The sequence below is a fragment of the Rattus rattus genome, chromosome 2 (assembly GCF_011064425.1).
Source record: "Rattus rattus isolate New Zealand chromosome 2, Rrattus_CSIRO_v1, whole genome shotgun sequence".
Lineage (NCBI taxonomy): Eukaryota > Metazoa > Chordata > Mammalia > Rodentia > Muridae > Rattus > Rattus rattus.
The window spans coordinates 43,816,442-43,836,641 of record NC_046155.1 but is presented as its reverse complement, the minus strand read 5'-3'; the positions used below and the strand labels follow the sequence as shown (position 1 = coordinate 43,836,641).

At 48.8% G+C, this 20,200-nt stretch overlaps 1 protein-coding gene across 2 annotated transcripts in view; it reads right to left on the bottom strand.

Moving 5' to 3' along the window:
- Positions 1–19,751, bottom strand: part of LOC116891210 (acyl-CoA desaturase 2) — a 46,156-nt gene extending 26,405 nt beyond the window's left edge. Inside the window, exons 1-6 of one of the 2 annotated variants that reach the window (XM_032892044.1) lie at positions 19,278–19,751; positions 18,495–18,777; positions 15,580–15,710; positions 13,691–13,896; positions 12,072–12,304; positions 6,787–10,631 (exon numbers count right to left, since the gene is read on the bottom strand). In XM_032892044.1, coding sequence (XP_032747935.1) covers positions 10,432–10,631; positions 12,072–12,304; positions 13,691–13,896; positions 15,580–15,710; positions 18,495–18,777; positions 19,278–19,301 — 1,077 coding nt within the window. In that variant the 5' untranslated portion in view covers positions 19,302–19,751 and the 3' untranslated portion in view covers positions 6,787–10,431. Of the gene's footprint in view, positions 1–6,786; positions 10,632–12,071; positions 12,305–13,690; positions 13,897–15,579; positions 15,711–18,494; positions 18,778–19,277 lie in introns of those variants that run through there. The other variant, XM_032892042.1, reaches the window with a different exon arrangement.
- Between the last annotated feature and the right edge of the window lie 449 nt (positions 19,752–20,200).

Here is a 20,200-nt window from a genome sequence, read left to right as displayed (position 1 = left end):
CTGGGAGGATACCAGACACACAGGGGGTGACTGTTTCTCTGACATAAGCAGAACATCCAATTCCCAGACACAGCCTATTGGTTGTCGATAAGGTGGGAAGACCACGAGGAGTCATTCGAATGGGTGTAGTGTTTCCTTTTGGGGTGAGGATAGTAAAAGTTTTTAAAACTAGAGACAGTGAGGTCTAGTGTAGTGGTAAAGATCTTTAATCCCAGGACTGGAGAGGCAGAGGCAGGGACCAGTCTGGTCTAATAGAGCGAAACCAGAATAGCCAAGGATACAGAGAGAAACTTTGTCTCAAAAGAACCAGATGACTGATGTAGCAATAGTTGTTGTAGTAGTAAGTGGTAGTGACTAGACAGTATCAGAAGTATACAAACCCATGTACTATGGATTTGTGACCTTTGAAATGGTGGGGTTTTTGTTTGTTTGTTTGTTTGTTTTTTCTTTTCTTTTTTTCAGAGCTGGGGACCGAACCCGGGGCCTTAAGCGCTCTACCACTGAGCTAAATCCCCAATCCCTGAAATGGTGTTTTTTTAATGATGTCCCTTATTCACTTAGTTAGGTTTTCTGTTTTGTCTTTCCAGTGTTGGAAATGCAGTCCAGGGCATCTATGCCTGACAAGAGTTGTACCTGCATCATCAGCCCTAAAAATAAATAATAAATCAGTTAACAGCCTTCTTTCTATAGTGTGAATCGCTTCCACACCGAGGACATGCGGCCTCAGTTAACAAGCATAGCTAACACGAAGAGACTCAGGAGAATTATCCCTCCCTTCCCCTTCCACTTCGAAAGAAAAAGAAAAAGAAAAAAGAACTCCTAAGACTAGAGCCAGGCGTGGTTCTGGGTCAGCCATGCCTTTCACAACCAGTTTTCTCTCGTTTCCTGTTCTTGTTCACAAAGTCTTTCACAGCCTGACCCTGACTACTCATTGTTCCTGGTGGGAAATGGCCAAGATGTCAGTGGACTCTTGGATGTCCCCAGCACCAAAATCACCATGAGTCAGCACAGCACACACTGCCCTTTTGTGAGCTCTCTGCAGCCTGGGCAGAGCAGGCTGGGCTGACAGTGTGGGAGGAGTGGTCTCCAGAGGAGGAGGGCTCTCAGGACAGAATCTCTGTGCCTTGGAGAGCTTATCATTGGGATCGGTGGCGCGTGCTCAGAATTCATTGTACAAAGCTCAGTGCTTTCTTTGTTGCATAGAGCATCAAGTACAGGTCACCGAAGAGAACGCCCACTTCCAGTGACATTTGCCGCCGAGTCCCACTGTTGAGGTGCAGGGAGACATTTGCAGTAATGGAAGCTGCCCTTGCGATGCTCAGAACTTTACAGGAGCCCAGACTGTAGTTGAGAGGAAATGGCAGCACTGTTTATGTGGTCGGAGGGGTGGGTGTAAAACTCGGGCGTGGTAGGTCACAGCCGGAGAGTGAGCAGAGTGCGCTGGTTTGTTGGCCTGGTTCTCAGAAGTTCACGAAGGGAGAAGGTGTCTGGGGTGCTGTGGAGCCTAACTGCAGCAGCACCACTCTTGCTGTTTCTAAATGAACTCATCTACCACTCGGGCCAAACCGAGATGCTCCCATCCCTTGCTTCTGATGTGAGGCGAGGCAGCCTCCAGTCTTTGGTTCAGTGCCTGCCTGTGGGCCTGTGAGAGGCTTTCCACTGAGATCTCGGGCCAGCCTAGTGTGTGGCTTCAGGCATAGGGGAGGGAACTCGAGGGAGGGGCAATCTCCCCTGCTGCCTCCCTGCAGCTGCTCCACCTCTGTCTCTGCTGTTGCTGCTGCTGCTGCTGCTGCTGCTGCTTCAGTCGCTCCAAGATGTCGCCCCGGGCTGAGCCGGCAGGAGGCCGACTAGCCAGCGAGGGGTGAGGGGTGCGAGGGAGCTTCCAGCGGCGTGGTTTTGGAAGAGCAGACCTCCTCCCCAAGCAGCAGGGTTACAGCTCTTATGACAGAAACTCTCAGATGACCAGATGACGGAATATTTCTCGCACACCTTTATTCCTTCTGGATAGGATCCTTACATACAGTTTTGGGTTGGGTCAGGGTCTGACAATAGGTGCTTCCTATTGGCTTGGTCTGAGAGCCTGGGGATAGCTTACTCACATGTGGGAGGGCTTGGGGTGCTGCTCCTATGTGAATGATGGCAACAAACCTCTCTACAGAGGGCTGTGGGGGGTGGGGGGCTGTAGCTATGTGACAGGGGCCTGGAGCCCAGGAACAGGCAAAATGCCTACCGTCCCTTTAGGGTCACGGGGGTTTCAAGCCTTAGCTCAACCCGGAACCATGATACCTTTAACAGCCCACCACCCCACACCTGACCAGAGAAATGTTACTGGCATTACCACTGCCTCTTCCGGCCTCTGTACTTGACTGTCTGCCTTTCAAAAGGTGCTGCGCTTGGCACAAACCCTCTCGTTTATATAGAAGACGGGATCTGGCTTTCCCTGACCGCTGTAATTTGATGGGGCCAGATTATCATCTCACAGGCTACATTATTGTCACCTGCTTAGTCTTTGTTTGTTTGTTTGTTTGTTTGTTTGTTTGAAGTCCAGAAACCACATCACTTCGATCAAAGACTTGAATTTTGCCGGTGCTGTCTTGGTACTTTTGCAATCCAACCTCAGCCTTTCTTAGGACTAAAAACATTACAACACGAAGTGCTCTTCTCATTTAACGTTTGCTATTAGACGTGGTCCGTAAACCATAAAATCTCACTTTAAAAATGCATGGTTACTAAGCCCGGCATTGTGGCAAGGCAGAGGCAGGTGGATCTCTGACTTTGAGGCCAGACTCTCTATGAAGAGAGTTCCAGGACAGACAGGGCTACACGGAGAAACCCTATCTTGAAAAACCAAAAATTAACCATGTAACTTCTGGAAATGTTGGTCATTTGCCATGAAAGAGGGCTCGTTCCTTCCCATACTTCTCTGACCCCGCTAACTACCAGTCTGCCTTCTGGCTCTGGACGTGCCTATTTCAGACACTTCATAGAAATAGTCCCTCTTACGTCAGAGTTGGAAAAATGCTCTTTCTTGTCCTTCATCCTATAGCTGAGAAATACTGCACTGGATGAAAGCACATCGTGTGGGGTCTGGAGAGATGGCTCAGTGGTTAAGAGCACCAACTGCTCTTCCAGAGGTCCTGAGTTCAATTCCCAGCAACCACATGGTGGCTCACAACCATCTGTAATGAGATCTGATGCCCTCTTCTGGTGTGTCTGAAGACAGCTACAGTGTACTCATATATAATAAATGAATAAATGTTTAAAAAAAAAAGAAAGCACATTGTGTTCACACGTGTGCTGATGGACGTTTGGATTGTTTCTGCCTTTGCATTGTCATGCAATACAGGTATGGACATTCCTGTACAGGTTTCTGTGTGGACGCACCTTTCCACAGCCTTTGGGTGGACGCCTAGAAGTGGTGGTCTGTACCTGCATGCTGTTAACAGGCTGGGAGAAGGCTGATCTTCTTTCCGGAGATGGACAATCCCTGCTTCACATCAGCAATGAGTGAAACAGCAACACTTAACTTTTTTTTCTTCTTTTTTAAATTATTTCATGTATGTGAGTCCACTGTCACTGCCTTCAGACACGCCAGAAGAGGGCATCAGATCCCATTACAGATGGTTGTGAGCCACCATGTGGTTGCTGGGAATTGAACTCAGGACCTCTGGAAGAGCAGTCAATGCTCTTAACCGCTGAGCCATCTCTCCAGCCCAACACTTATTTTGTGCTGGCTGGTTTTGTGTGTCAACTTGACACAAGCTGAAGTTATCACAGAGAAAGGAGCCTCCCTTGAGAAAATGCCTCCATGAGACCCAGCCGTAAGGCATTTTCTCAATTAGTGACCAACGGGGGTAGGGGGATGAGGGGTAGGGGGTTGCCATCCCTGTGCTGGTGGTCTCAGGTTCTATAAGAGAGCAAGCTGAGCAAGCCATGGGGAACAAGCCAGTAAGCACCATTCCTCCATGGCCTCTGCATCAGCTCCTGCTTCCTGACCTGCTTGGGTTCCAGTCCTGACTTCCTTTGGTGATGAACAGCAATGCGGAAGTGTAAGCCAAATAACCCTGTTCTTCCCCAACTCGTTTCTTGGTCATGATATTCGTGCAAGAATAGAAACCCTGACTGAGACATACTTTTTATTTTTTATTACAGCTATTTTAGTGGAAATGAGGTATTTGAGTTATGCTGCTTGGTGTAGAATTGAGGGCTGCTAACACCAAGTACCTTTCCACGTCCTTAACGTTCACCCGTGGATCTTCGGTTCATGAACGTCTACTCAAATACCTTATGCTTACTACCAGATATCTACTGTTATTATTTACTTATTGTTGTGTCTTCGTTTTTGTCGTTGACCCATAAGGGTCCTTTTGCTGTGGGTCTAGCTCAGTAGTGTAGCTTTTGCTTCCATGCAGGATTTGGCTCAGTCCTGCTAACAGCAACATGAAGGCATGCATTTCATAGACTTGAAGCACTAGGCCGTCACCCATCCCCATCTACCTTTTCAGTTTCCCGATGTTATCTCTTAAAGATCTGAAGCCTCAATTTTGATGAAACCAAATTTATAATACTTAAAAGGGTTGTCGTTTCTATTGTCACATCCAAGAAATTATCGCCCTGACCCATCCTATGTAATGGAGGGGAAATGCACACCAGGGTTCTCTCCTCAGAGATTTTTAGTTTCACACAATATATTTGAGTTCAGCTGTATGTGATATGACATAGTGGGGCCAACAATAGTAACACATGGATCTCCACTTGTTTAACTCTGCCGGAAGAGTCTCTTTACCAGTTGAGCTGTCTGAATGCTTGTCAAGTATCACTCCACTGAAAACAATTTTTAAAAAATGAAAATAAAAAAGACACTTAATTGAAAATGATCTATTTTCTACTCCATTTGATCTGGCTGATCTGGCTTTATACTTTTATTAATGGCCCTTTGAAGAAAGTTTGAAAGAATAAATTTCATCCATCGTTGTGTGTGTGTGGTTTTGTTGTTTTTTCCATTTCTCTATTCTGGGTCTCTTGAATTTCTCCGTGAATGTTACAATCTTATCTATTCGTCCACCTAAGTGGAAATTCACTAGCTAAGGATTGCCTTGACCTGGCAGGGCTGTTTTGGGAGCTTTACCATCGTAATATTAAGGCCTCCAACCTATAATGTTCCTCTTCCTTATTTTTATTTTCCTTCAATAGCACTTGATACTTTTCTTGGGACAAAGTTTCACTGTGCACCTTGGCCGGCCCGGTGCTCACTATGTAGATCAAGCTGGCCTCAGAGAGATCCACCTCCCTCTGTTATCCCCATACCTCAAGTGCTGGGATCAGAGTTGTGCCCACCCGGTACTTCATACTTCTGTGCAGCATCCTGGGGCTCTTCCAGAGCAGGACACCCATTGCTTTAGCTCTTGTGGCAATCCAGTTCCACGTCACTGTTAAATTATTCATTGCTAGTTTATGGAGGTAAATTTGCCTATTTCTGGCCTCCAATAGTTACACGTGTGCCTTGGTTTTATTTCCTCCCCCTTTCCTGCCCCGGTAGACATCTTGGAGGGCACTTCCTGGTTTTTCTATAGGAAAAAACTGGTGGCCATTGGCATTCCAATTCACTTGTCTTCATCAGTATCTTTTGTTTCTTTCCCCTTTGTGACATGGTTTAATTTTGCTAGGACCTTAACCTGCTTTTAGCCTCCAAAACAACGATAAAACCCAACAGAATTTATTGCTGTCTTCTAGAGATGTTTATTTACCTTGAACAAGGAGAAACAACTGTTGGCCTGGCTCCCAAGAGTTGGCAAAGAATCAGCATACAGTGCCTGACTGGGGTATTCAAAATTACCGAGAGCTATAGAGTTGTTAGGGAAAACACCTTCATTGACTCAGGGCCTCCTTCATGCTAGACATCACCACCACCAGGCCTCCTGGCTGTCCCCTTTACTTCTTTAAATCTTGAGGCAATCTCACTAGGTTGCCCAGCAGGCCTTGAACGGTAAGATCCTCCTCCCTCACCATCTCAAGTAGCTAGAATTACAGGCCTGCACCATGGCCTTGCAAGAGTCCTTTAGAACGGACGTCTTAGGTGAAAACAGACTCAGGAATTGTGGTGAACTGGAGGCAATCACCCTGTGTACTCTTGGGAGCCCAGTCTTCCATAATCTGTGTGCTCCCATTTTGAACGTTAAGTAGCCTGGGAGGAAGCAGAACAGGCTGAGGGGAAAAACATGAGGGAAACCACGCTCTGCTGCCCCCATCTTGTGATCGTGACGCCCTCCCTGGATGGCTTACTTTCCTCGGCATCAGCACTTTCAGAGGCTACCCTGTTCCCTACAGACAGGGTGCTCCTGAGACTAGAACGAACTGGGCTGCCCATCCTGAGCTTCAAGGAAAGGTCTGCTCTCAGACTCTGTGTTGGCTGGGCGCGTTTGGCCATGAGCTACTCAGATACCTGGCATTTTCCAAGTCAAGGCCCAGCTGATGATGTTTCTGGTTTAATATCAGCTGATTTCCTAACCTTGGAAATGAACCTCAAATAACACCTAAGAAAGGCAGGGAAGGCCACGGGGGTATGACTCAATCTTCATGACTTCTAAATTCTTTTTTCTTTCTTTTTTTTTTTTTTTTAAAATTTCTAAAATTTTCTCTGTGTAGCCCTGGCTGTCCTGAGACTCACTCTGTAAACTAGGCTAGCCTTCAACTCAAAGAGATCCGCCTGCCTCTGCCTCCCTACTGCTGGGATTAAAGTTGAGTTCCTCCACCACCCCCAGCAATCCAAAACACTGTGAGACATTCTGCAGTCAGATCCATTTCATTTTATTATGAACAAACACAACCTCAGATGAGTAGAAATACTTTCAGAGTTGGTATTAATGAAAATTATTAGATTACAAATAGCTACTGTTGCACATAATAAAGGAAAAAAAAATCCCACCCAAGGAAGGAAAAGGAGTCCTGCATGTTTCCATAGCAACGAGTATACAATATCTAACGCATCCATTCAACCTCTGAGAAGAATGATGTAGATTAACAATGTCATCTGGGACATAGGCACGTGTCAAGTCCATGGTGGACGGTTACTATAAAAATGTGCAGGACTTAAATACTCCTCTGCTGAGGATCCCAAATGTTTTATAAAGAGCATTTGCTCATGCTCGCACCTACCCGTGGAGGTAGGTCAGGAATATTATCCCATGTCTCACAGAATACTGAGTCACATTATATTGTTAGGCGACATGCCCAGTGCTACGGTTTGAGTCTGTCCCATGATTCACGGGCTGGAAACTTAATCCCCAATGCAACAGTGTTGACAGCTGGGTCCAGTAAGAGCTGATTAGGTCCGGAGGGCTCTTCCCTCATTAACAACCTTATCCAAGGAGTGAACTCATTATTGTCAGAGTGGGACTGTTATAAAAAACAAAACAAAACAAAACTGAGAGTTTGTAGGCGGCCCTGGCCTTCACCACCAGCGTAACACGGCCACCGCTTTCTTAACTTCTCCACTAACCTATTTCAACTAAAGAAGACACGCAGAACACTAGCAAACCAGGAAGAAAAAGCTTTCACTTTAAATGCTACAACCAGCCTTTAAATCTTAAAACAAATAACAAAACCTACAAATCGCGTACGTTCAAATTACTTCCACCATCCATCAGCTACGGGCACTTCAGCAAAACAGCCCCAAGAAATATTCCCCAAACGAAGACCCCAGAGGGAACACTGCAGATCAAAGTCCACCTAACCCTCCAGCCAGGCCAGTTTTGAGCCTGTCACACTTACGGGCTCTCTGGTTCTAAGGAATCCACAGAGGAAGGGAGTGCAGGCCCATCAGTAACACTAGTTAGAAAAGAGGTAAGGCACCCAAGTCGAATTTTAGCGTGTCCACGAGGCAAGGACTGTTAGAAAACTCAATCAGATCTTAGTTTCTTATTAACGTGTCACTTGGTCTGAGCTTTAAAATCTTGACAGTAGTGTTTCTTAGTGAGCTGGTACACCCTTACCGACAGCTGTATCTAACGGGGTCCTCAGATCCACGGGGCAGGCTAAGAAGAGAGCTGCTTTTATTTTTCACATTTGATTAAGTGGGCACCGGATAACCAGCGGAACTAAAACCATTCAAAAGGCCTCTCCAAGGAATAGGGCGACAGGCCAGCACATATATTGTCATCTCTCAAGGATTCTATTTTAGCGAACAGCTAAAGGATAAGGCTACCTTCAAGTGGGCGCAGAGACGTCCTAAAGCCTCTCTATTTAACTAACACGGGAAGACGGTGCCCTCCAACCACGGCATTCGCTATCCTGTACAGCCGATCTTAACACAGCCAGGCTTCTGCGTTGCTGCACAAAATCTCTTCTGCAAAGTTCACTCACGGCATCTCAGATCTCCTACCCTAGCCAAAGCTTTCAAACTGAGGCACTTAAGAACACAACCTTAACTGTCGTGCTTTCCAGCCAGCCAACAATGTCTTCCTCCTAAAAGCACCACAGCATCACCCAGGAGCACTGATCAGCCCGAGAGGCTTTGCTGAGTGCAGGGAGCATGCTCTGCCCTAACTCAGAGGAATCGAGTCTTGCGCCAGCACCCACACCACCACCCAGACCATTTGTTTTAGAACAACCGAGGAGACAGAGAGCCTCTCTGAGCCAGGGATGTTTCTAGAAAGTCGGCCAAACATTTCCTTTAAAGTTTAAAGAGTATCAGAAGCCTGGGAGGGATAGAGGTGGAGAATCCGAAAGCCACCGGAAAGGGATAGCCTTCTCTACCTACTGCGGATAGAGGTTGTATCTCTGCAGGAGGAAGCTGCTGGGACTGGACATCTTTACTGCCCGTAAATATCCAGGACGCTTCTGCCTAGAGCAAGACTAAACGTCAAAGAGGAAAGAAGAAATAAAACAAAACAACCACCACAAAAATAACACCCCGGAAACACAAAAAAAATGGGTAGGGGAAGAGAGGCAGATGTGGTAGAGCGAAGAGCTTTCAGCCACGTATCCCAGAGTCCTACCTGGTCACAGAGCTAGTGAGGAATGAGGCAATAGCCCAGGGAAAAGCCTTTCCACAAAGCGCAGCGGGACCAAAAGGAGCTAAAACCTAACCTGCTCCACTAGAGATCGCCAAAGCCGTGAGGTCCCCTGGCAAGGTGCCCCTAGAAACCTTGGAGCTGCCTACAGCGACCTCCAACTTCCCTGTCCACTGCCCAACAGTAGAAGGAAGGTGTTCACCATCTTTTCCAGAGGGAGGCACTCGTTGAGTGTTTGTAGGACCCAGGACAGACTGACTTTGTGTCTTCTGGGTTTTAGCTGTGACTCAAGCTCAAGTCTTACACTCCTTCCACTGTGGGATGCATGGAAACGCCACAGATATCCTGAATTTGTGGGAGCAACCTACATCCGAAAGACGGAAGAACAGGAATTACAAGAGTCTGGGGGTGCAGCTCACAGGACGCTCAAAACCACGAGCGACCGCCCTCATGGATTCCAGACACGCCTCGCGAGAGGACCCCTGGCTCCGTGTGTCCTGCTAATTGTTGGCTTTTCTATTTGAGACAAGGCCTCACTATCTAGCCCTGGCTGGCTTCGAACTCAGAGACCCACCTGCCCCTCTCCTCTCAAGTGTTTTGAGGCGCGTGCCACCACGCCTGGCCCCAGGTCCTTGTTATGAAAGGAAAAGAAAATCTTATTTTAGGAAAGACCACTTTTCCTACAAATTGTTTTTCACTTCTCTATTTTTTTAAATCTTTAGCCTAAAGTACACTGAGATACTGATGTGTTACCATATTTTAGTGTCACAAAGTTCCACGGCTGTCACCCAATCAGAATTAGGAGAGGAGGCGCACTGTGTCAAGAGACTCCAGCACCTCGGCCAGACGGAGCGGAGCCTGATCACAGGAGATCCCCCTCTCCCACAATTTTGATGAATCACAGCCCCCGTGTTGAATTTGGCCCCTAAAGATTTACCCACTTTGCAAGCTCTCTGCCAAATAAAACTATTTTTTTTCCCCATTCCATCTGGCAAAGTCTGGACTAAAATAACAGGAGAAATTTCTCAAGATTTTTCTTCTATCTGTAACTCGGAGCAACGTTAAGTTGGGGCTGGGGTGTGAACCTTTACTGTAGACCCTTGGAAAGCTGGTACGCTCTGGAAGGTGAACTCTGAACTACAGCAGAGTGGCTGCTGGCTTGGGGGAGGCAATGAGGGGTGAGGTCATCGGGGACAAAGCAAAGAAAAAGACAACGGGAAAAGAAGACAGAAGGGGAGATCAGCTTAGCATCAAAAGGTAGAGCTGTTGACTTCCAATATTTGTCCGTTTTACAATACTGTACCAGAATGGGTTAACTTCATCATTTTAGCATCTGGGTAGCAATACGCAGTAGTTAATTAACAGAACAGTAAGCCTCTGCCAAGCCGGCTCTTGGAACAGGAACTGGAAGACCCCGAACTCAGCCACTCTTGCAGCTCTCGTCCCCAGTTCTCTTAATCCTGGCTAAGACAGCAGCCTTGGACACCCTCTTCCGGTCGTAAGCCAGGCCCAGGGCAGCCATGCAGTCGATGAAGAACGTGGTGAAGTTGATGTGCCAGCGGTACTCACTGGCAGAGTAGTCGTAGGGGAAGGAGTGATGGTAGTTGTGGAAGCCCTCACCTGCAACAGAAGCAAGGAGAGGAGTTAGGGGCTCAGCGATTGTGGCTTCCTCCTCTGCACACCTCTTACCCAGAGGGCTCCCCAGACTTTGGAGAGTCAGGACTGCAGGTGAGGGAATGGCTAAACCCAGTTTCTTTTACTCTGAACAAACAGACAGGCACCACCAAAAGGCATCACTCTGGGATCTATACATCTTGTCCGAATTATCCCATTTCTGTGAAGATCATAGCAGTCCTGTAGCGTATGGGTAATTTATTTCAAACGTAAATTAAAGAACATGACCTGTTGTGGGGCTCTGGAAAAGACATATCTAAGCTATAAAGAAGATATTTTTAAATGTATTTTTTAATATTTGTATGAGTTTATGCACGTGCACATGTGTGCCGTAGCATGCAGGAATCAGTTTTCTCCTTCCACTATGTGGGTCTCGGGGATCAAAAGGAAGCTGGTCAGGTTTGGTCAGGTTTACCTGCTGAACCTTCATGCCAACCCAGAAAAGGTGCTTTTAATAATATCCAAAGTGGGGGCTGGAGAGATGGCTCAGTGGTTAAGAGCACTGACTGCTCTTCCAGAGGTCCTGAGTTCAGTTCCCAGCAACCACACGGTGGCTCACAACCATCTGTAATGGGATCTGATGCCCTCTTCTGGTGTGTCTGAAGACAGCCACAGTGTACTTACATAATAAATTAATGTGTGTGTGTGTGTGTGTGTGTGTGTGTATGTGTGTGTGTATCTCCATCCATCCCAAGTGGCTAAGTTATTGAGTGTTGTACCAAGATATACAAGCACCAATCTGAGCAGTGTTGTTGGATGACCACAGCTCTTATGCCATAGGTCTGCATAGGGAAAATTTGAGGCCTCTGTTCTCAAAAAGGAAAATGATGTGGGCGCATGTAGCAGAGGCACACACGGGCATTCGTCCTGACAACCAGGACTGGATTTATACCTTAGATCCAACCAATTACGATCAAGTGATCCGGTAGGACTGGGAGAAATCAGAAAAGCAAAGGATAAGCTGGAAGAAGGTGGCCGGGTGAGAGTACTCTAGAGAGATAAGAATGCTACCCGCATACGTACTTGGAATGAATCTCACTGAATTTTAACTTTACCTTTTTAGACAGCGTGGCTAAATAAACGAGAGGTTTGCATTCATGGAGATGACCCTACATTTCTATTTCTGACTCCCCCTGCCCTGAGCGAGACCTGCCAGAGGTAATCAGGAAACGGAGGAACTCGAAAGGGTCCATTATAGATACATCCGCACCCTTTCCAGAGAAGTAATGGCCTCTCAAAAGGATTCCCCCATAAAAATGACCATCCCCACTTCCCCAAGTCTCAGAGTGGGAAATATCAAAAAAATCTTCTCATCGAAACTCCTCTGGCTCCTGGTCAAGTATGTCTAGCAGCAAGCCGCCAGATGCGGTCCTGCTGGGGACTTACCCACAGCTCCCATCGACACCAGGATGTTCTCCCGAGAGCTGATGTTCTTGTCATAGGGGCGATATCCATAGAGGTGGGCGGCGCTGTTCACCAGCCAGGTGGCGTTGAGCACCACGGCGTACCGTAAGAAGGTGCTGACGCACAGGCTGTTTACAAACGTCTCACCCCAGCAGTACCAGGGCACCAGCGTGGGCAGGATGAAGCACATGAGCAGGAGGCCGGGCTTGTAATACCTACAACGACAACACAGCACATTTTAGACTTCATGGAGAGAGGATCCTCACACTCCCATGGGCTGTCCACTCCCTGCAGGCAGGGCTGATTGTCCCCGTGTCCCATGAGTAAAGAATAGAAGGAACCAGTCCAGAAAACTGTGGAGGAATATTAGAGAGCCAACGCCGTTAGCTCACTGTTTAGATGGGGCAATACAGATGCGGTAGCTGACCCTATTAGCCCCTTTGCTTCCTGGCTTACCTTTGTCTGTCTGTCTATCTTTCTTTCTCTTTTCTTTAAAAGGTTTATTTATTTTATATATGTGAGCACACTGCTGCAGTCAGATCCCATTACAGATGGTCGTGAGCCACCATGTGGTTGCTGGGGATTGAACTCAGGACCTCTGGAAGAGCACTCAGTGCTCTTAACCACTGAGCCATCTCTCCAGCCCCTGCCTTTGTGTTTCTTTCATAACCACTAGAAATCTTCACAAAATGGAGGTGTTATATCTCCATTTCCTGCTACCAGCATTCTTAGCTCTGTGCCACCCCAGACCCCCAACGGTAGGCCTCTGACCAGACCATAACACTATCCCTCTCCCTCAGGTATACAAGGCCATAGATACTCCAAGGGAACTGAATCCCCGTGTCCTTCAGGAGTCACATCTTCCTCTCACATCCTAGACGTTCCCTGCACCTAACTCTTTGTTTTCTCGGCTTCGGTCTTTCCTACCATCTCACTCGTGCCCTTCCCAAGAGTGGGCAACACTTCTGCTTCACGCTGCTAGAGAACCCTTCAGTAATTCAGTTGCTAACTCAACTACCTAAGTCTGCATGGAGGAGTCCGTAGGAAGGACGTTGGCGATGTCTTCATCGCTCTTTTTCTCTCTCACACACCTGGGAATTCAAGCAGAGGGCTGCACCCTGAACACTCTTAGCTCACCACACTGTCTGACAGCCTCTCCCCGGCACACTCTTGCTGTCTCCATGCAGCTGCAGCTTCAACACCACTTCCTTCTAAGCCTGCTCCCTGCTCTTTGTATCTTGGGTTAAGACCAATCCTGACTTGCTTGGTGACTGTCAGGCCACTTGACTTATCAGCCCCCTTGTAGTAGGTCACTTAGTCCTTCAAGATAAGGTCTCTATTACACTCAGTTCTGTCTCTCCTCACCTAGGACAAGGAACAGGGCTGTTTTGTTTTGCAATTAATTGGTTCCAATAAGATAACACACATCGGTTTATCTCTGTGGCCTACAGGATGTTAAAAATAAGTTTTAAAATTGATCTGAACATGTGGACACGGTAAGCCGCGGCTTTGTCTTTGTAATTCTTAATGGCAGATGCACACGGTGCAAACTGGCGCATCCCCAGGGCTCCCATCCTCAGCCTCCACCCCTCCCCACTCACCTCCTCTGGAACATCACCAGCTTCTCAGCTTTTAGGTCAGACATGTCCAGCTTTCCGCCCTTCTCTTTGACGGCCGGGTGTTTGCGCACAAGCAGCCAACCCACGTGAGAGAAGAAAAAGCCACGGCGGGAATTGTGAGGGTCGGCATGTGTCTCTGAGAACTTGTGGTGGGCGCGGTGATCCCGGGCCCATTCGTACACATCGTTCTGGAAACAGGAGAGAGGAACCCAGTGTTGAGAAGAGATGTCCTCCAAGGAGCCTGCAAGGACCTAGACATCTGCAAAGGACTGGACTCTCAGCCCGACTCACAAAGTCCTCAAGACTCTGACTCAAGAATACGCACAGGGTGGAGGTGAGGGGCACACATAGAAAAAGCAATTTAAGGTCCCGAAGCGGAGGAACAGTACGGTCACACCCTGAGGTTATAGGAAAGCAAGTGTGGGGTAAGTCACAGTCCTCACGTTTCATTAGCAAGAGAATGAATCTTTTTAATTGTACAAGTGTGGGTATAGGTGCCTATGTGCCATGGCCCATGTGTGGTCAGAGGACAACTTTCAGGAATCAGCTCTCCCCTTCCATAGCCCAAGAACTAACTTGTCAGCCTTGCACAGAAAGCACCTTTACCCAACGAGCCATTCTGATGACCCACATAGCAGCTCTCCAACCAGTGACTGTGGGACAGGGTGCACTTAGACCACTTTATCCTATGGTAAGAGAGTTAGTTACAAGGCAAGGGGCCTGGCTGCTAGGTACTCCTCTGTAGAAACAGTGGAGAAACCCATCCTAACACCTTCACCAAGTGGCCGCCCGTTCTGCCCAGTATCAAGGCCAGCATGTAACTCCCGAGCGTGGGCACATCTCCAAAGGACCTCCGGGCCTGTCTGTGCCCTCCGTACCGCAAGAACACACCACCGTCTCCTCCTCCACACCTCACCCTTCCCCCGCCAAGAACACTAGGAATCTTTGAAAGGTGAAGTTGCCATGACAGAGACGGTCAGGCAAACCTGGTGACCACCTCAAATCTTGACAAGGCAGAGGGGACTAATTTGATTTCCTAGTTTCCTCTTGCTGCAAGTTAAACCCACCAGCGGCTATCCAGTGTCCTTAGATCTTTGGAGCCTCGAGGGTCCTCTACCAAGTCTCTATCTTTCCTCTTCTGTGAGCTTGCGGCTTGACTATTCTTCCCACCACAGTCTTACACCAATCTCTAGGTGTGTCTCCTCATCTGTCCAGGAGTAGTAACAACAGTGACCTCTTCCTCAATCTGGTGTGAGGACTTAAAAGAACCCCAGGGTCTATGACACCTGTGCGTCTGTCCCACTGTGGTGTAGTGTAAGACAGTTACCTTAAAGTGAATTGTTCCCTTACGGTCTAGGAAACCAGTCAGTACCCAGCTCTTGGTTTGGTTTTTTTGTTTGTTTGTTTGTTTTGTTTTGTTTTGTTTTAAAGATTTATTTATTTATATGTAAGTACACTGTCGATGTCTTCAGACACACCAGAAGAGGGCATCAGATCTCATTACAGATGGAAGTGAGCCACCATGTGGTTGCTGGAATTTGAACTCAGGACCTCTGGAAGAGCAGTCAATGCTGTTAACCACTGAGGCATCTCTCCAGCCTAGTAGCCAGCTCTTGTGTCCTTTATGCTAAAGACCCCCAACTGCCATGGTGTGATACTACTGGGACCCTGAAATGAAAACTGACCCAGCACATAAGGACCCTTTCTTATTCCCCTTCACACGTGACAATCGAAAACGGACTTCAGCACTCGAGTCTGCACTCTAGGAGGCCTCAAGGGACTAGAAAGAATAATGGCTGAACTAGTAAAGTATCCAGATCCCTAACTGCCCTCCACTGGGTGGAGACACCGCCACAGCAGCAGCCTCTTACCTGGAACGCCATGGTGTTGGCGATGATGAGGAAGAGCCTCAGGGGCAGCCGAGCCTTGTAAGTCCTGTGGCTCCACAGGCGATGAGCCCCGGCTGTGATGCCCAGGGCGCTGATTACGTAGTACAAATATGCTGTAGGACAGGAAAGTTGGGGTGTCACCAACAGGCCAGATCCGTAAGGGACAAGATGCCCAGGACAGTTTCCTGGCACTAGTCAGCTTCTCGGTTAGCCTTTGGGTAAAGGCCCGGTTTTCCCTGCAGCCCTGGGATGCATTAGTCTGTGAATTGTCATACGTGCCACTGGTCATCACGAGTCTGGGTATCACTGGGTTTCATCCCAGGGCCGATCTTCTTTGACCTCTACCAGCCCTCTAAAGATTTCTGGCCAGAAAACTGCATTTCCTCAGCCCAGAACGCATCCCAAGGGCCATTCTGAAGCACCGGCCAGAACAGTGGACAACGGCTAATTGGAGGGGACAAGTAGTGGCAGCCCGAGTAGCTAACTATACACAAGGCTTTAGCAGAGGTAGACAAAGCGTTTCAATACTGTAGCAGTAAAACGGAAGTCAGATTTGCGTAGTGGCTTGAACATTACCAAGGACACTGATACTCTCCTATTCTCCACACACCTTGAACAAGGTGAGTTCTATCAGTACCAAGTATGTCTCTTGAAACACATTCTGGAAAGGTCGTTCATCTACTGTTAAAGGTGGGTTTTCCATCCGCCTTGCCTTGTTTCAGTCCTAACCAGCCCCCAGGATCTGTGTGCCCGTTCCCGTGTCTCTCCCTGGTCATGGTCCTGTCTATCCAGACTCTCACCCTGAATGTTAGATGCTCAAAGCTGGCAGAAGGACACTGCTTCACTGTCCCTGAAGCAGAAAGAGCTCAGAAAGTGCCAGTCGTGAGATCTCTCTGGGAAGGAGAGCGGTCTGCCCATTCGATCCCTCCCCTCAACCCCCGCACCCATTAGCAGAACTGGGGAACAGGGGCCTTGGTAGAATGGCTAATACTGGCTGCCTCCCAAGAAAACACCAAGAAACAAAGGACCTTCACAGGCTACAGAACTTAGTTGCTACTGGAAACGCCTCACATTGTACTAACTGTGTCCTTCTGCAGTCAGATAAGATGTTTCCTGAGAACACTCTCTCCCTCCTTCCCAACTCCCGTCCCTCCTACGAGATCCCGGGAGAGCAACCATGAGATGAAAGGCCTTCATACCTATGTCTGGAAAAATCTCAGGTAGCCAGAGCCCTGTATCACGGGGTGGATTTGCGCAGAGCAGAAGCCCTTAGCTGAGCAGCAAAGGAATACCCCTACTTGTTTCATGCTGCAGATGACCCAGGCAGATTGGATCCATAAACACAGGTGTGTGTGTGTGTGTGTGTGTGTGTGTGTGTTGCAGGGGGGCAGCATGTGCGTGTGCAACCACACAGGACACACAAACCTAGGCAGCCTCTTCAGTCTGCCTCTCAGTCCAACTCAGATCCCTACCCTGTCTCCCAAAGCATTCATGATGGTGGATAGGAATCATAGCATAGCTTTAATTTCAGAAACAGGCTGGGGGGAGCTTTGAAAACTCTCTCAGTGCTGTCAAATTCAGTTCTGGGGTTACAGAATCACAAAGGTACAAAAGATTCTTAAAACAGCCAAGCCAGGAAAAAGGCTGGCAGGGCGTGAAACTAATCTAAAGGATTCCATCCCTACTCTTGCTGAAGGTGTGTTGTGAAGACGATGAGTTGGGAGCCAGGTGGTGGCGGCAAACGCCTTTAATCCCAGCACTCAGGAAGTGGAGGCAGGCGGATCTTGAAGGAGTTGGAGGCCAGCCTGGTCTACAGACCCAGTTTCAGAACAGCCAGGGCTACACAGAGAAGCCTTGTCTTGGGGGGAAAGTTTGTTACCTGGAAAACTCTCAAGGATCCTATCTCACCACTTGTAGGACCTAGGAGGACTGAGGTAGCTAACAATCGGACGATTAGCCGTTCTACACGCCATCCTCCAAGAGACCTGCCATTGGTACCTACACTCAGATACTGTTCCAGAAAAACCTCCGACTGTTCTAAAGACCACCCCCTGCTGTTGACCTCTCTGAGAGCAGCAAGAGGCCCTAGACTACAGACCTCTAGTCCCTCCTTCCTGGTTCAAGGTGCAGTTGATAAATCACCCACGTGTGTGCAGCTAGGGGGCAGCATTGCTACCAAGCTCTACACATGGCTCCCCCACCCCCAGGAGTTGAGTTAGTCAGGTCAGTGACACAAGTGCACACTCATCACAATAGTCAGGATGGGGCTGCTCCAGGCGCTCCTCCTGCCCAGGAGGTATATGTTGGGTGTGGTGTTTGAGAGAAAGGTGCCACAGCACTATGTGGACACAGGGAAAGAGGGGCCGCAAGCTGAATAGAAGGCAAAACCCCTCTGCAACCTTATTTTATTCTAAGAATGGTTTGTTGACTAGCTTGTGCCGAACAGCGGTGCCATACACCTTTGAATCTGGATATACAGGAGCCTGCTTCATCTTCCTCCAGGCAAACCAGCCTAGTCTAGCCAGGCAAGGAAGGTCCAATGGTTGAGCTTCTAACCCCCTCTATTCTCTTCCCCCTAAACTCCACCCCATGGCTTTGTCCCCTCACTGAACTCAACAGGTCACCCACGAGGCCTGTGATCTAGCTCTTGCCTCTAATGTCTCTGAGGCTGGGCCAGGTGCCATCAAGTGACTCATACAGAAAAGCTTGCTCAGAGACCTCAGCATCAATGTTAAGAGATTCTCAAGACTCAGGTCTCCCCCATTCGAGGCTCTTTTCCCAGCCCAGTTGCTCCAACAAGAACCAAAAAGAAAGGGCCACGCCTTGGGTCAGAGGCCACCTCTTTAAGAGCAAGGAGAAACCCGAGGCACTGGCCCAAGACAAGGGGAGCTGCTCACCAAAGAGGCAGGTGTAGACCTTGCAGGAGGGGACCAGTGTGATCCCGTACAGGGCTCCAATGTGCAGCAGGGCCATGAGGATGATGTTCCTCCAGACGTACTCCAGCTTGGGCGGGGGCCCCTCCTCATCCTGGTAGCTGGGGTCGTATAGGTCATCTTTAATTTCAGGGCGAACATCTGCTCCCCAGAGGTGAGGATTCTTTTCAAACTTCTCTCCTCCATTCTGCTGTCCCCCAGAAGGTGGCGCTGTGATTGTGGTGGTGGCCGAGTAAGAGCCAGAGATCTGCAACGAGAGGGGGTGGAGAATTAGGGCTGCAGACGCGTGGGGGCAGCAGGGGGTACTTCCCTCTAATGTAACTGCGGGAAGGGTGCAATAGAGGTCTTACCCAGTGCCAAGGTTGCATGGCTTGGGGGGTGGGGGTGCACCACGAAATGGGACACTGAAATGTGCAGGCCGTGGGGAATAAACCTTATGATGAAGGGGCAGGAGAGATGTTTTATTAGCAGCGCCCTTCGCAACTCACAAAGGAAAAACTGCGCATATCGAGAAAAGGTCAGGTTTTACTTTAAGAAACACAAGTTGGGGGAATCAACTGTACTGAGTAAAAACCCGGTTATCACCCGGTCCAGAAACAATCAATCAAGGTTGAGCAACTCGGAAATGATGGCTAAAAGCTCCCAGCTGCTCTGAACTCTCTCCAACCCTCAACAGCCACCCACCTAGAAGTCCAATCTGCACCCGCCAACCTGAGAGGGAGGGGCCATCGGGGGGGGGGAGCTCACCTCTTGCAGTATGTGAGCCGGCATCTTGGCGTCGGATGCTGGGGTCACGTTCCCAGGGATGAGAACGTGCAGAGACCTTCAGACCTCAGCGACAAAGGGTGCTATGACTTAAGTTTCTGCAGCCAGCCCGCTGCACAGTACGAGCCCTGGGCCAGAGCTGGCAGTTGGGTATTAATGTTCTGTATGTCCTTAGGTTCGTTGTATCGATCAAGGAACAGATAAAAAATCAAAAACTGGCTGGCCGAGGCAGCCGCGGACGGAGATAAGGATAGAAAAATGAGAGGACGCCAAAAGCGCAACTTGCAGCCACCGGTGTCCAGGAGTCAGAATACTGCAGACACCAACACCGCATTGTCCCATCCCTAGCCAGGCGGAGGGGGGCGATGCTAATGAGGCTTTCGTAAACTCTGGCTAGTCATTGGCCGATGGGAATTTGGTACCACCTCGTCCTGCTGCTCTCATTGGCTCTGCACAATCTGCTGTTCCCTCTGCCTCCAGCTCCTCCCCCCTCCTCCCTTCTTTTTCTGCTCTTGGCTTCTCACCCATCCCCCGCTGGTCCTCCACCCAGCCCCCACCCTGCCACGGGGGCGATTCAGCGCTCTCTCTGGGAGAGAAGACCCAATCTGGCAGTGGGGGTGGGCTACCAGGGCAGGAAGACTTGGAGAGGTACATAAAGTGGGGAAGCCACTACTGCGCCGACCACTCACAACTCCATCCGGTCTTTGCAGTTCTAGAGGCGAGTGGGAGGGGAAATGGCTACCACCAACAGAGAGCAAAGCTGTGAGGGGCCTCTCTCCCCAACAGGCGCCTCTGTAGTCCCTTTTGGAACAATGGCTCAGCCTTACCCACCAGTTCCAGGATGCTTAGCAGATAATAACTTGGAGCTCTGGTGCCATAATCAAGTTTTCAAAGATCTGTGGCTA